Source organism: Scomber japonicus, chromosome 13 (genome assembly GCF_027409825.1).
Source record: "Scomber japonicus isolate fScoJap1 chromosome 13, fScoJap1.pri, whole genome shotgun sequence".
NCBI classification, from domain to species: Eukaryota; Metazoa; Chordata; class Actinopteri; order Scombriformes; family Scombridae; genus Scomber; species Scomber japonicus.
The window spans coordinates 13,120,276-13,137,774 of record NC_070590.1 but is presented as its reverse complement, the minus strand read 5'-3'; the positions used below and the strand labels follow the sequence as shown (position 1 = coordinate 13,137,774).

The 17,499-nt window shown below is 36.7% G+C and overlaps 1 protein-coding gene across 1 annotated transcript in view; it reads right to left on the bottom strand.

Annotated features, from left to right (window-relative positions):
• Positions 1-2,946: 2,946 nt before the first annotated feature.
• The window catches only part of LOC128370995 (gamma-aminobutyric acid receptor subunit beta-2-like), a 59,470-nt gene continuing 44,917 nt past the window's right edge, over positions 2,947-17,499 (bottom strand). The window contains exons 6-10 of the mRNA XM_053331183.1: positions 9,250-9,387; positions 6,847-6,999; positions 4,307-4,551; positions 3,587-3,727; positions 2,947-3,321 (exon numbers count right to left, since the gene is read on the bottom strand). Coding sequence (XP_053187158.1) covers positions 2,947-3,321; positions 3,587-3,727; positions 4,307-4,551; positions 6,847-6,999; positions 9,250-9,387 — 1,052 coding nt within the window. The remainder of the gene's footprint in view (positions 3,322-3,586; positions 3,728-4,306; positions 4,552-6,846; positions 7,000-9,249; positions 9,388-17,499) is intronic.

The following is a 17,499-nucleotide window of genomic DNA, read 5'->3' as shown; positions in this document are numbered from 1 at the left end:
AATTTACACCAGACGAATCATATGGATAATGACATTCGATACATGGGTTTTGGCATTTGTCATTCAATATGGTTTTAACATTTGTTCTCATTATGTGAATTGTGCAAATATTGTGACTGGATCTCAGTGGCTGGCGGACTTGTCAATACAGTTGTAGACATAGTTAATTTCTAAATCAAATGTATGTGGGGGAATAATTGCTAACTACTTTTGCAGAGCTTGCTTAAGCTTCAGCTCAAAGAGGCAGGTAGACCATTTCATTTGTTGGGCTGAGTTTCTTTTCCAATATATGTGGTCAAGCTGCACAGATGAAGATCTGATCACAATGTGAGTCTGACCACCCTAGACTTGCTGAACTGTTCACATTCCGATCCCAAGGTATTTACACCTTGCATTAATAGACATTTTCCTTATCCAGATCATTTATCCAGATACAGATTGCTAGGTGTAAAAGGGGTAAAAGGGTCAATTTACCAGTCTTCATTTCAGTGTGATTTTTGGAATTACCTTACTTTAGAATTACCTTAGAATTTCACATGAGAGCCTTTGTTGCTCACAGCAAAACTAATCAACTTTGCATGCTGGCTCATCTGGCTTGAATTCTGAGAGAAGTTTGCATTTCACTCTATAATAAGATTCAGTAGTTTGGTGTCATGGCCTCTTCTCTGCATACACAGAGTTCATTAATTCGGGCAATATGGCAAATCTATGGGGAGGAGTATAGCGGGATATGACACTCTTGTGTACTACAGCTCCAGTTGTATTTTTATATTTTAATCTTGGTTGAACATAAAGTGTCATCAGTCATGTCAGTGAAGTGAATCTTAATACAGCCCCCATAAGCACCAGGTAATAGAAGAACTACGGTACAGCCTTTATGGCTTTTAAGAACTTGTGTGCAAAATTCATTTTGAGCTTACTGCTATATGTCCTTGACGGTAATCAACCCATTTTTTCATTCTGGAAACAATGTATTAGGTTCTTAACTTATCATAATTAAATAAATCTTACTCAGGAGGCAGAAACAATACAACTCATCTGCAACAAAAAGAAAAATCATCACCACTAAAAATAAAAAAATAAAAAAATAGTGTTGATTGCGGACATTTTATGGTGTTTGTGCTTTTTAGGCATTCCTTGGTTTTCTTTGAACCACAAAAGAATCGCCATGGACAATAAAGTGCCTTTTCAGCTGTTATGCACATTTTTTAAATCAGTATTGTAAATGTGTATTCACCAAAGTGGGAATAGAGAGCTGAAAATGGAATTTAGTAGGTCATATTACCTCCACCTATAATAAATGCTATACAGGAGATATTTACACATACTGTACCGTAAAAACCGGAAAATAACATGCACCTTTGTTATTTAAAATCCAGAGAGAGGTTTGATCTGGATGTGGTTACAGGTCTGTAAAAGGACATCCACACTAAGAACGGTAACTATAACAATAACTATAAAGATAATGATCATCCACACTTGAACTATAACTATAACGTCCTGTAAACAGTGGTGTCAAGCACACGCTGCGTGTTCCAGCTGTCGCTGCACATAATGAAAATAGGCTATTGATGACCTGTTACTGCTGTATGTTGTACAGAGAAATAAAAAGAAACCCAGAAGGGTTCACAGGAAGGTTCTGATTCGGTATGTTGCTCAAAAGTATTTTGGGACACTGGTTGCTGTGATGTTTTTTACAGTATTTACAGACCAAATTGATCCAACCAACAGATGCTGAAGCGCAATGTGCAAAAGCGCACAGGTGATGAGCTTTTATTATGCTGTGGCAGAGACATAATATGTGTGTTTTGATCGTGTTTCAAATAAAAGTAAATTGAAAAAGTTTTGGAATAACTTGTAAAAAAGTATGTGTTCATAAATGAATAGCTACTGGTGCATTCAAATAAACCACTTTTCCCAGCATGACACCCCCAAAATAGACTGCGACTTATACACTGGTGCAACTTATTTGCCAGTCTTTACGGTAGTTACTTAAGATCTAAACTAATTTCCTCAGACACAGTCCTCTCCAAAGACATATACTGTGTATGTGTTCCTTTGGCTGATAATCAATAATAATAATAATAATGATAATTGTAACACTTGAGTAACTGATTGGAATTATTTGATATTCTCTTCTTACATATTTCTCTTTCCCCCTTTGTTCTTTTATCTATTCCATCAGTTTGAGACAATGGATAAAACAAAATTTACATATAAGTCATCAGTCAAATCTTCAGTCATCTTCTTGAAAACACTGATTTAAAATTGGAAAGTTTTGGAATGATCTTAGTTCGTGATATTGATGCCACCTTATCACATGGTTTATGGATTGAGGAATGCTAAGCAATAAATTAGAAAATGTAGTTAGTTAGTGTATAGTATAGTTTAAGGTAGAAAAAGTTTAAATCTGAAATTTATTTCACATTACATGGTATTGTGAAATGTGAAATGCAGGCCCTTATGATGTAAGTATGAAATAAATTCTATTAGCAATAGATTTTGTTTATTTGACATATCTTAGAAAACCCAGTTGACCTGAGGTTTCCTTCAGCACTTGTAAGCAGTCTCAGTAAAAGTCAATTTAAAACCAATATGTCAACTTGTATAACTGATATGTTGGCAATGAATTATATGTACTGTAAATCTAATATAATAAAAACATTAAAAAATATGCACAGAAACACGATTCACAAAATGTGTAAAATTCTAAACAATGACTTGGGAACAGGCACCTTATATGTTTGTAATCTCTCTTCTATAAGGTTTTCACGTGTTAGCCAGCAAATGTGGTATTCCAAGATATGACGGATCCAGTCCTGAATATAATCATTCAGTCCAGTGTTACAAGATCACAAAAATGAAACAAATCAGATACAAACAAGAAATGAGCAACACATTTTGCTGTTTGTTCTTGCCCTCACTGATGTCCCTTTTGTTTTTCTTTTAATTGACATAGTAAAGCCAGTAAACAATGTTGAAAAAGGAAAAAACAGTTGGGAAGAGCATCCTTGACCATTTGTCAATAGAGTTTACATCAGTCAAGTCTGGGATGTTGATCTTTAGCTGTGATGTGCGCCTCCGTAGTCGGCTCCTCTTTTGAGTCATGTGGTGCTCCAACGTGTTCCGGCCAAAGTTGTGCCTGGCCAGCCCCGCTTTGCGGTACTGCAGAGTAGAGCTGTCGTATGTCAGCATGGTATTCCGTGGGTCATTCAGGCCCAAAGCCAGCTCTGTAACTCCCATGTCGTTCTTGATGTCCAGGGTACCCAACAAGATGTTTTCATGTGCTTCCATCTGCCAAAGGGAAGGAGTCAAGTTTGTCTAGTGTATTGACATCAGGCAAAAACATTTTCCTAATAATACACATTTTACTGACAATAGTGGTGGATATCATAAGAATATATTGGAATTGAGCTTGGAATTGCTGACCTGTCTATATGGGTTGATGAAGAATATAATAAAATGCACAGTCCGTTAAAGCTAAAAAAATAAACCTGCTTTACATTATTTTTGAAAACAAACAAAAAAAACAACAAAAGAACAATAATGATGACGCACATGTTTTTCATACAGGTTTTTGCAGTACCTTATTCTTTTGCTCGCCAAGTCCAATTGCTGCATCATCTACAAAGATTGGTTCCCACATAGAATCATGACCATCGAGATCCCTTTGTTTCATTCTTGCATACAGAGTATCATCTCTGCCAACTACGTTCCCCACCAGCCACTGTAAGCACACAGAATGACCATAGTTACTTGAGCATATCAGCTTACCCATGTTATGGTGGCCATTTTGCATTTCTGCTGAACGTTTGGTTCAAGTCAGCTGGGAACACAAAATGGGAAAGTGAAGGCAACTCTATCCAGACAAAGAACCACTGAGACCTCCTTAGCCCTCTATTTCAGCTGGCAAAATGTCTCATTTGGATTTCAAACAGGGATAGTACAAGCTTATTAGATTGCCTTTGCTTGGCACAGTGAAGGCAGGAAACATTAGGTCAACCCTTCATTTCATGTGGTGACATTTCTTTTCTTTGATTATAATTACTCCGAACTCCTTAGACAGCTTTATGAATAATTAAATTAGAATTTCATGGAAATGTACAAAACAATGTAACTACAAGAATCAAGAGGAAAGAAAGTACTTGAAACTAATTTCACTTGAAAATGTGAACATACAGTGGAACCTTTATATATACTGAAATGTATTTTAAATTTGTTTGAAAGAAAATAACCTGAACCTGGGGAGAATCCGCCCTTTCTAAATGCAAATACAATTCCTACAGGTAAACTAAGTTAGATCTACCTTGTTTGGATCCATCCTCATCTTTTCATTGTTGACTGCAGCTATCTTCTCTGCTGCCCTTTTCTGACGCTGGGGGCCCCGTCCAAAGAAGATGTAGTTTACCAGTGCATACTCCAGCAGGGCCATGAAGACGAAAACGAAGCAGCCCATGAGGTACATGTCAATGGCCTTTACATATGGGATTTTGGGGAGGGTTTCTCTCAGGTGGGTGTTAATGGTAGTCATGGTGAGCACCGTGGTAATACCTGATAGAGAAAGACCATATTCAAATAATTAGACATGGTAAGAATAAAAAACATGTAAAAGTAAGAAAGAATTATTATATCTTAATACTATCCAGACTATGTTTTGAGAAATTGTTGAAGAATGGCATCTTAACTTTTAATTTTAAACCCTCTGACAGCAAGGTATCATTGTGATTAACTTGATACCATGACTGTGCTTTATTAAGACAGTCAGGATCAATGAAACCGAGGGCCTTACCCCCATGGCTTCAAACCATGCATTGAGAGATGAGCTAAAATATGTGCACCTGAAGCAGTGCAGTCATTTGAAATTCAAATGTAACCTTGGTCTTGTTCATTAGCAGACAACTCCTACTGAGAAAACTTCGAGACAGTTTCAAAGTCTTTGCCCAGCAAGCTATGGGAATAGATACTAGATTGACTGTGCATATCAATGTGTTTATTTTGTGCTTATAATGAGTGACATGCTATCTCCTGCAGTAATTTGTAGACTTGTAGTAATATTTTTTTAGCATAGCACAGGCTCTTGGATATTGTGTGCTTACAATTGTGTGTCTATGGTATTATCTTTATGCAGGAATAATAAATGGCATGAGAGGCCCAAATCTAAAGCTTAAATATGATTTTCCATGCATGATTAAATAATTGTGTTCTCAGCTCCTATAGCGCTCACGAATCCTCCCACACGCACCTGTGTTTTCTACTTTGAAAGCACACACAGTGTGATTATTTAAGGCCATTTCTATTGAGAGTCTAAGTAAACAATTACTAAATTATTATACAGCTGTCACAAAGCCACCGCTCAAAATAGGATTCAGGCAATTTTCCCAAGCTGTTGCTTCAAGAGCTTAACAATAACAACAAAGGATTTCAGCAGCACAGTGGCCATGTGATTCAACCATTACAGGTCTATTTTAATGCTTTAAACCAGGTCAGAGAAAAGTAGTTCGTGAATCTGGTGTAGATTGGGGGGTGACCGAACATTTCCCAACTCTATTGACCCGTCCCCATTATAGAGCATTACCTTTTTTTCCCATTAAATCCCATGCATGCCTTCCCCCCGGATCACTAAATGCAGCTCAGTCTTCAATCAGCGAAATTGCCTTGTCGACTAAAGCGAGGGATGGGTAGAAGGATAAATGCAGCTGCATGGATGGAGTTTGGTGAAAAGAAGACAGGGAGCTTCTGATAAACACATAGTAAGCTAGAAGCGCAATCCAAACCTCACTACATGGGGTTTACATAATCAAGGGCAAATTGTGACTTCCGGAAAAGCAAGGCTCTCAAATCACAGTGGAAACAAGTCAACCTGGTCATTCACCATAATATATCTCTGAGCTAAAGCAACTTTTGTTGTTCTGGGGTGAATATTTGATCCTCTTAACATGCAGAGTGAATGTAATAAATGTAAGTAAAACATACTGTATTTGAAGATCAGTGCAGTGCTTTCTTTACTAGAGCTGTATGTTGATCATGTCTAAAATGAGTAAATGTCACAGACATAAACAACCCAAAAAACAATGAACATTCTTCAGATACTGTATGTCTCTGATGATGAATTTTGTAGACAGGGTTCTACCTAATTACTATATTTGCAGCAACAATATATTCCCTATGAGACACAGGTCAAGCAGCTCTACCACAGATAGCATATTCAGAATATTCAGCTTTTAGGTCTTGCAGCAGATTTTCTTGGTTGACATACTGAGAAATGTCTTGTAAAATCCTTATAACTATGCTAGCGGCAATCAGTTAGTGGCAGTCAGTTAACTACTTGGTCCAGATTGAAATACATTATTGGACACTACTGGATTGTCATGAAACATTGTACACTTTCATGATATTCAGATGATGAATACTACTGACTTTTGTAACCCACTGAAATTGTCCAACACGTTGGTTTAAGATCAAATACCTGCAATGACTTTCCTATCAGCCTCAGCTGGACTTTGTATTTAGTGCTAATTAACAAATGTTTGCATGCTAACATGCTAAACTAACACTATAAACATGGTAAACATTCTACCTGCTAAACATAGACATACTACCATTATCATTCTGATCAGCATGTAGCCTCAAACAGCCACTAGCATGGCTGTAGGCGCTTATGTTTTCCTTCCACTTGTGTCTATTTCAGCCTTTAAATGAATGATGTAATGAGGTGAAATAGGAAAAAAAAATCATAGCTCTCCATTGAGTTACTTTATTTGAGTACCAGTGCAATCACCATTAAAAGGTCCATCCTTGTTTTGACATGGCCTGCCTTTCTATCTGTATTTGTATTGCAGGCCTCACCTAGAGCCACTCTGGCAGCGGAAGCATCATAGTTGATCCAGAAGGAGACCCAGGAGAGAATGGTGATGAGGATAGAAGGCATGTATGTCTGCAGGATGAAGTACCCAATGTTCCTTTTTAGTTTAAAACTCAGGGAGAGACGAGGGTAAGAACCTGCAGAGATGGAGCAGGGGAAGAAAAATAGCAAGCAGAAGCAGTATTAGGTGATGTATTTCCACAATATTTGCCACAGATAACAGGTTTCCAGAACATTATGTTTATGTTATTTGAGAAAGAGATTTGGAGCTTTTCCTTACAGTGCATATTTTGAAAATCCTCAGACTTCAGCACAAGTTCAGACAATTCCTCCTGCCTTGACAATGAAACCGGGCCACATTCCCTTAAAAGTAAGTCTCTTAGTATCAGGATGGTTTTGGGAAACCGGGCCCTGCAGGTCATTCATCAGAAGACTACGATGGACTCTGATCAACAAATATTATAAAGTTATGGTTAAACTAAACTAGAACTAACATGATTAGAATTAGGATATGTTGCCATGATGTTGTTAAGCAACAAACATTTACAATTAGAGATGGCGCAAGAATGTTAGTCTCCAGTCCAACACTATGTACACTTTTGTAAATTAAGGTTTATCAAGTATGTACAAAAAGGATAAAGATGTTCAAAAGCACATCACAGGTTGATATTGTCATTATTATTGTCATTATTATGATTTTTTACAGCAATTCTGTAAATTCTGTTCAATTTTACTAATGAGAAGGCTCTCGGAGAAATTACATCAATTAATATTATATCTGTTCATTTTAACTATTTGTTATTTATACATCTTCAAATGCCTTCTTACCATTCACACTGAAAGATATTCAGAGATTTAAAATAAAGAGAGAAGAAAGCCTCACATTTTAGCAGTACTGTATGTTGGTTTGAAATGAAGTCAAAATATTTAATTGATTATTAAGTAAGTTTTTATTTTTATTTTTGCTTGTCTTTGCTCTACTTTAATGAAGCCCATAGCAGAGTCTTGGTAAAGGCAAATCATATCAGCACACATTTTTCTCTCCTTAGGGAATTGGCTGTATTTTGGTTGGGGTTGCGTAACTAAATTTCAACCTACATGCATTATATTCGAAAGTCATGCAGAAATAGAGGAGCAGTGAGGGAAGAGGATTAAATCTTTTAAATTAAAGCAACAACTATACACTCAGCTCCTTTTAGTTAATGTCACCACTTAGATCCACAGTTTCAGTTAACTTCAGCATGAGCCACCTAGAGAATCATTGAATTATTTCTTCATGAAGTGAGGAAGCAACCGAGGTAGAAAATATATTAATTATTCATAAAGGCACCAATGACATTGCCTATCCTTTGAGTGAAACATGACACTTGTATTGGATAAACGCCCAGGCACTTGTGCTGATGTTTGCATCTCTGAGTCACCCCAGGGTCGATCCCTCCATTTCACAATAGACGGCAAGTTAAAAGGGAATCCCCTGTCTTCCATATCTCATATATAAGGTAATATAATCAGGCACACTGCAGGGACACACTTGGGTAGACACACACACACACACACACCCACACACACACACACACACACACACACACACACACACACACACACACACACACACACACACACACACACTGTGCATTCATCATGAAGCATTATGTTATTAATAGAGTTGAGTAGAATATGTAACCTCTGCGGACAGTTCAAGCCCCTCGTTGGTGGAATCTCTACATTCTTAGTGTATTAGAGTTTTGTTCTCATCCAATACAGTAGCTACCCCAGAACCACTGTCCCGCTTACAGTTGCTTGCTTGCATGACAAATTCATGAATAAGAAAATTCTACGGAGATGAATATTTCATTGTATCAGACAGCATTCTTTTTTGTTTATTGCTGTTAAATAAATAATGATGTCTTCTGTCTCTGAGGGCAGCACTTGATTCCAACATTCGTATGTGTGTTCATACATTTGCATAACATTTTGCATTTCTGGCAATAAGTGAATACTATTTTTAAATCAATAAGTGCAACTGATGAAATTAGTCATAATTTAGTGAGCAATTCATATATATGAAATCAATATTCATTATTTATTATATTTACAGTGCCCTCTTATTAATAGCATAATGATAACAACAGGTAATAACTGTAGGGCAAAAAAATTAAATGACTCTTTAAAACGTAAATAAAAGCAAATGATGTTAGTATTTACAAACACTGAACATAACATTCATAAAAATAATTATTTCAGGTGTTTATATTTTATATATTTTCTTTATATTTTAATGCATATCTGTGCTGGCGTTGGTGTTACTGTGTCCCATAAACCTTCAACTAACACAAGCCCAACTTCGTCACTTTTTATGGGCTGATTCATGTTGTTCAGAGCATCACCTGTGGAGAAGACGACATTCTTGGAGATGAGCTTATGATCCACAATGGAGAACTGGGGCAGTTCAATCTTGTCAACGCCTGTTACAGCATTGTCTCCTCCTCGCCAGTAGAACTCGATGTCATCTGTTGTATAACCATCTGAAATAAAATACAGAGCATGGGGATTACTGGGGATTGTTAATTGTCATATGAGCAAGAGTACACACACACACACACACACACACACACACACACACACACACACACACACACACACACACACACACACACACACACACACACACACACATTGATTATTTAAAAAAAAAAGTACCTGTTCCAAAGTAAACACCAAACCTTCACCCTTGCACAACACTGACAAGTTGCTTTTTGACATTATTTAGTTCATGTGTGTGGCTTAAAAGCTCTTTTTTGTGCTTTGAAGTACCAGCATTATTTTTTTTACATCAATGATTATGATTATGATTATGATTATTAGTAGTTGTTGTAGTAGTAATATAACTGTACTTTCAAAATGATCCACTTGTAAATTTTTACCTTCAACTAGTAGTTCAGCATAACGTAACCTTGGAAACACTCGGGACACATGTTAGTTAGTGAATTTGGTATGCTGAATTTTTTAAACCTTTATTCATGAGTACCCATAAAGTTAGGTTCATTCAGCTGCCCACTGCAACCACCACGGACTACAGTAGGCCGTAGCTCCACAGCAGTTGGATGCCTTGTTCAAAAGGAACCTAACCATCCACCTTTGAGGTACTCTTGAGCAAGGCACATGCCTGTTAACTATAAATTATGAAATGAAGTTAAACATACAGCATTTCACATAGTAGCTGAGGAGACCTCTTATATGTGACTAAATATATATGAGTCACCTTTATTATGTCTTGTCCCATGTGCAACTAAATTATTAATACATAGAGCAATGATTAAATTAAGCTTGGCATCCATTTTCGTCACTAAAACCCACTGAAATTTGTAAAGGGACAGGAAACATGTCCATTAATATTAATCTGAACCAAAGCTACTCCTTCTTTTGCTCTCATTTTGGTCAAATCAGTAGAGACATGGACAGCAAAGCGGCCAGTGGGCAGGAGCAATAAATCATTGAGTAACATGGTACTCCAGTTATAGCTGAAGACAAGTGCTGTTCAAAAAGGCAAGAAGAAAAGTACAAAATTTTCATTAGACCATGAACCCTGGTTGTTGCATAATCCACAGTCTACTGTCTGTAGTTGTCATGTCTGCTGACTTCAGGGCATATGAGAGAGGAGAAGGATGAGGATGAAGAGATGAAGATAGACAGGAGACGGCCAGGGTTGGTGTACTACATGAACACAGTTACACTTGTAATTTAAAAAGTGTATATTTATATATTCATCATGTGAATCTATCTTCGTGCGTTTCAATGCCTCTTTCAATAGTGCTGAAGTTTGGGTTTTCTTTATTTTTCTTTTTAAACCAAGAGAGACAGCAATTAAAAAGCACAGCAAACTAGATCCTCTTCCATCTTTGTATCCTTTATGACTAGATAAGTGACACAAAGTTAACTTTTATATTGCAACACAGTCAGGATGACTGACTAAGCTAGCAGACAAGTTCTCAAAATAAACACAGTTCATCACACAAAGTGTAAACTTGTTTAGCTGAGGTGGAAAAAGCACAGCATGCAATACACTTTGCAGCCTGAAAGAAATACTGTAGTGTTACATCATAAAACAAAACTACTTACTTACTTTCCACCACTGATCTCTATCAACTGAAGAAATAGAGAAAGAACAGAAGCTATACACTACACTACTACACTTTTAAAAGACACCCATCATGTGCAGGCTCAAGTTTCCAGAGAGTAATTTAATCTCAGTGTGTATGTGTGTGTGTGTGTGTGTGTGTGTGTGTGTGTGTGTGTGTGTGTGTGTGTGTGTGTGTGTGTGTGGTATGGCGGTGGTGTTGGGGATGGACTGGATGATGAATGAAAGCCTGCTCAACAGAACAATTTAGAAAGAACACATTCCTTTTCTTCTTACCTACTCTTCTTCTTTAACTTGTTCTGTTTTTATCTCAGTTTTTCTCATTTGATTAAGCTCCTATCTTTCTCTCCCCTGAGTATTTTAAATAGTTACTTCTATGTCATAACTACCGGTATGTGTCCATCTATCTTTCAGTCCTTTATTCCTCACTTTTCTCCCTCCCCCATACCCTGCTCTTCTTAATTAATACTTGTGTGACCTATTTAGTTGCTATGAATTATTAAAGAAGACTCTTCAGTGGCTGCTTTCAACACTCTCACATTTTGACATCTCTTGTTCCCGTTGATGAAAGTAGAGTTTTGTGCTGAATGCATAAAAATATATTATACATATATATATTAGATATACCTGCTTTTTCTCTCATATAAAAATATTGTATGTCCATTTATGTACAGTATAATATGGGTGGTCATATCATATCATCATCACCCAACCTAAAATAATCAGTAAAATCTCAAAATCAATTCTAAAGGCAATATTTAGTCAAAGGAGGGATGGTAAAAATAGATTAATGTTGTCTTTTCCCTCAGTTCTAGTAAAACATCTGGCTGCATTTTGAAACAACTGCAGACCATTAAGTGCTCTTGTACTAAGTGCAGAGTGTAAGGAAATTATATTAGTCAAGATTGAATGAAATAAAGTCAGGTCAGGTCAGGGGCAGACTTAAAACCACTGCTGACTAACCTCCTCTACTTGAGTTGCAAAGTTTGACTTTGAGTCAACACGGATTGTCTGCATAGGATTATTTTCCATTTGATTGGTAATCCTTTGATATTTCCTCTTGTGCCACTACCAGAACCGAATTCCCATTTTTCCACAGGAAGAGGTAGTTGCCATTATATTTCCAACAATGCTTCTCCCTAGTGGATGGACTCTTTGTACACTCAGTGAGCTTCCCTTCAGCACACGTCACCACATCAAAATGCCAGCTTTTCATATTATATCTCAGCATCTACTGGGAAGACTGTGATGCAAACCAAAGCTTTATCCAAGCAGTTATTTTAACCCAAATTATGATCTTTCCCTAAACCTAACCTACCATTTTTTTGTGTGTCCAATTGTAACCAAAGCTTTACCATATCATTATCAAATTATATATATTAATAATATAATATCTATATTCTGCCTCACTTTGCATTCCTACTGAAATTATTATTTTGCAGTGTTTGCCATAGATAGATTATCTTAATAACATTCTGCATAAAAATGAACTGAAGACAGTGATAAAACACAATACAAAAAAAAGAAATGATCTGTAATATGTCACAGACAAGAGAGTTAGTCTAGAGTCTATCTATTAACTATGAAACGATGAAATGAGAAGAGGAGACACTGTGTCCTTAATTTCACAGTGGCATGTGATGCAAAGTCATCCTTTTAGTAAAAAGAAAAAAAAAAGTTTGGGTTTGACAATATATATTTTATACTCTAGCACAAAGGCTTCTGTCATGGTTTCCAAAGTCTGGTAGTGTAGGCTGGAAAAGAAAAAAAAAGAAAAACGAAAGAAAGAAATTGTTCACGATAACATCAGAGGAGATAACAATACAATACTAAAGCTATTTAACTGGGACTCTGGCATATCTCCCTGACCAAATCTGACTTCAGGCCTTTTTATCAAGCTCATGAAATAATGTCTCAGTTGATTTGTTTTAATAGGAAAAGGGGGATTTTGGAGGGAGATAGAACACTGGCTTTAACATGGCTCTGGGCAAAACATGGAATCAGGTATAACATTTTTTTTCTTTCTTTTTGTTTTGTTTTGTTTTGCTTTTACTACTAAATGATGTGAAACATTATAATAACTTAACTTAAAAATTAACTTAAATATAGAGCACAATTTCTATTATGAACAGTCCTGCCATTATGGCATTGGCATTGTGTTTAAATGTTTTATGCATGCAGTGTTTATAAACATCAGAGAACAGCACCTTAAAATCAAAAGATGTTACAACCCTCTTAAATTATTCACCATGAAAAAAATGGAAAAAATATTGTCAAACACAGACACGCACACACACACACGCACACACACACACACGCACACACACACACGCACACGCACACACGCACACGCACACACACACACACACACACACAGGACACATCAAATCAATCTGCCTGAACAACTGCCCTCTTCTCGCTCTCCCCTGTGAGCTAGGAAGGCTATTCACTCTTAAATATGTCTCAGATTAATTTTTGATTCTACGTAGTTCAAAGCGACTTTAATGTTATGCCTGGTGTCCAATTAAAAATGTCTGCAAACTTTTGCAATACACAACAAGCTGCAGCTGACTGCATGCCTGGACAGGGACAGAACATCTGAAGATAAGATAAATAAATAAGCCATGCAGGCCCAAGTGTAGAAACTATTCACACCCCAGAGAATGTGTGCAGCTTCTAAAAATGGGTTCTGATGGGCAGAGATAGCAATACAGAAAGAGTGGAAGTGGCTCTGTCCATATGATGTGGATCGCTGGTGCAGAAAATATAACTATTACTTGGTAGAGATGCTGTAATGAAATGATAGTTTCATCACGACCACACAGCAACTGCAGTGAATACAGAAATAACAAGGATGTGTCTGTTTGTCATGTGTGCATGTGTAAGGATGTGAATGTATCAGTGATTGCAACTTTCCCTCAATTTGTGTTTGAGTAGCTATTATCTGTCAGCACTTTTTTAACCAGTTGCACTTATGATTAATTCACCATTATACTGTCTCCTGAAGAGTCATCTGCAGTTGCACATATGCTTAAACTAAAGCAGCCAATCAAGAAGTCAAAGGTGCGTAGTATTCATTGTAACGGATGAGTGACCATACACTAGGTATGATTTATTGAAAAGATGCACATCTGCTGTTGTAAAGGCAATGTTACATCTTTTACTAGAATCAGCTTCCAGTGAAGGTGCAGCAGCATATACAGTGCTATACGGTACTGTATAGTGTAACAGTGACCCAGAACATCAAGGGTTTAACCCTTTTAAATAATGGATGAAATGGTTTTCCTTGCTCTGATGTAAAATCTTTGTGGCCTATTACACTAGTGTGAGTCCTGGATTACGCATGCATTACAGAGATGCTGAGCAAGTGGCAACAAAACAAATGCAGGATGACGGGGTTTAGCTTGAAAGATTATAAACCAAATCCCCATCTGTTATTGCTGAACATGAGGTTGTGATAGTGTTATATTAAAGCCAGAGGTCCAAGGTAAGTTTACCTCACACATAATATAAATAAGTCAGCTACTGCAGTGTATGTTTGTTATAAAGTCCTTGGAGCACTAACAATGTTAAAGATAACAGCAAAATCTGAGGAACAAGGATTTTCTGTGCCTTCTATATATCATATCATTCATATATTCATATGCCAGGAGAAGTAATTCTTATCACTTGTACCTATATAAGTAATGGCCAATGTTTATAGATAAGCCAACACAGAACTCTACATGAGTTATGAGCAAAGAGTTAACACACTGTCTGGATCTGTTAAAGGGGTTACATTTATACTGCTGCTTTTTGTTGTTGTCCTGCCTGTGATTTTGTGATTTGTGTGGAGATCATCTGCTCATCTGCATCATTACATCTTCTGGACACTGTGAAGTTGTGGGAGAAAAATAGGTCAACTGCAGAACCACCTGAGAAATCTCAGGTGGTAAATTCCAGTAAGGTCAGCCTGAGAAGGTAAAATGCCAGTTACTAGGCAGTAGTGGTGGGGCAGCTTGCTGTGCTTTTTTATTATATTTTTATTTATATTTTTCCTAATTTGTTTTTATTTTACTCTAAAAATGACTTATTTTGCCTTTTTAAAAAATTAATATTTCATTTTTGTTAATAAATTCTACTCTTTTTGCACAGACCTGTGTGTCCCCTGTAAGGTTTTCAGTGCCAATCAGCATCTCCTGACTATGCAGGACTATCCTCCAGACCATTCCAAAAATAATTCATAGGAGTATATTTCTGAATTGCCACCTCTATAGTATAATAAAGGTTTGACAAACTTAATGCAGCCAAGCCTAACTGGTATAGGTTAAAGCAAGATGGAGATTGTGGTTAAAATAAACAAAATGTAACTGCTGGTTAGGAAACTGGATGGTAAAGCTTTTCTTACAGATCATTTAATTTAATACTCATTTTCTGGATATTTTCAGGTATTTAACAGGTCATTTTTAGGACATTTGGAAAGGGTGGGGACATTTGGTACAAATTATAACAAAATGTAGTGTAACTACCCCATTCCATATTTGGTCTCATAGTTAGCATAGCAATTTGCAAGAAACCTTACTAAATCTTAATAAATTAGATTCTTAACAATTCTTTAACTGAGCATCAACAAAATTAACAAGTAACCACATTAAATTCAAAATGCAAAACTTACACTCCAAAATATGACAAAGCAATTTTTAAATCCACTAAACCATTAGCCACAGGATACTGGATAGGAAAAATCCCCCTTGGGGTATCCAGAATTAACCATTTACAACTCTGCATACTTTCCAATAAACATGTTTTCTTTTTTCCATTTCTTCCCTCGCTGTGAACCTATCAGTCATATCAGACACAATGCAAATGATGAGTTTATAGAACATCCTTGTCCATGCATAAAATCCATGTTTGATTGAGTAGTGAAAATTGTAAATAAGAATAAAATGGTATTGTGACAAGGAGGAATGGGTTGGAAAAGGGCAAATAAATATATTGAACAGTACATTTACAATCAAAACTCTTCCAGTAAACAAATACTTTGATGTTATCTTCTCTTGGCTCATAGCTGTAATCTCCAGTGTGCTTTGAAAAGTATTTCATGAATTTCCTGAACATCATTTTATTCAAAAAGTGACCGAACTGTGTAAATTGGGACATTACAATAATTTCAACATGATTATTACTCTATTAAGATTAGTTGTATATGGTAACTTGATAATGATAATAGTTGAATAAACTTGCTTTTGAGAGATGAAAACAACACAGTGCTCATAAGCATGCTGATACAGCAATCACTATGCTGAAACAGTGTGTTATTATGTGATAATATGTTGGTAATTAAACCAGGGTCAGCAATTTCACTTTTGCCTAAAATAATGAGAAAGGGTCAGCATGAAGGCATGAATGCCTGATTCATAATTGAAAGTTCCTGTATGTTGTATTAAACCTGTCAAAGCTTATTAAATCACAGACATCATGCACTGGCTCAATACCAAGAATATTAGGAGATGTTGATGAGCATTAAAAATCACTGGAAACAAGCCATGGTTCCAAGATGGAAAATAGCAGGGAATGAAATTCTAACCTTGGCAAATGTGTGAAAAAAAGAAAAGATGGGAAGACAAACAGAAGCACAAGCCGAGACTAGGATAGTGAGAAACAGACACACTCAGGGGTTTAGACAAGAGACAGAGCACAGCTGCATAAAAAAACAACAACAACGACAAAAAAAAAAGAAAAACAGCCAGACAACCCAATGAATGGCATCATTGAAGGCAATGTTAGATCACAGTCTAAACCAGCAGAGATCCCCTTCATACCGCTGTTCCTTCATCTCCCATGGCTCAGATGAAACAAAAGAGGGAGCTTGCGTGTTTTGGTTTCAAATTTGTGTCTATCTGGCACATCGCATTTTCAAGTGACTGTAAAGTACACACATGTACTCACACATCCACACCTAGATGTGAGTGTTGATAGATGCATGTATGCACACACACACAGCCACAGTCACTAACAGTTACTACACCAAAGCCAGTGTGTTTTAACATAGTGGGGAAAAGCCTGTCTCCAAATGAAAAGAGAAGGCTATGTGCTTGGTGTACTGATGACTTTTGTTTTGAGACACACTCATTTTGTAAACAGCCAATGTCCCTCAGTCCCCCTCTCTTGCCCATCATCATTCCCTGAATTATGTTGAAAGTTAAATGGACACTGCACAATAGGAGCAGTTTGAAGTGCTACACCATCTTACCAAAGGTATATCAAGTTCTAAATTAGGTTTGATTAAGGCATTTTTGCTTGCTGGTACTTTTGGCAAGAATAACACTAGGTGACAATTTCTACCCTGATTGTGAGGAATCAGAAAATGCGGTCCAAGAGTTTTTGACGACTAGAGTGTTGTTCTCTCCATACAGAAAACTGCACATAGTTTTTGTAACCAGCAGAGCAGTTATTTCAGATGAATAGCAAAATAATTGATTTAAGATGTCTGAGAATGAGACATGTAAGATGGTACTGT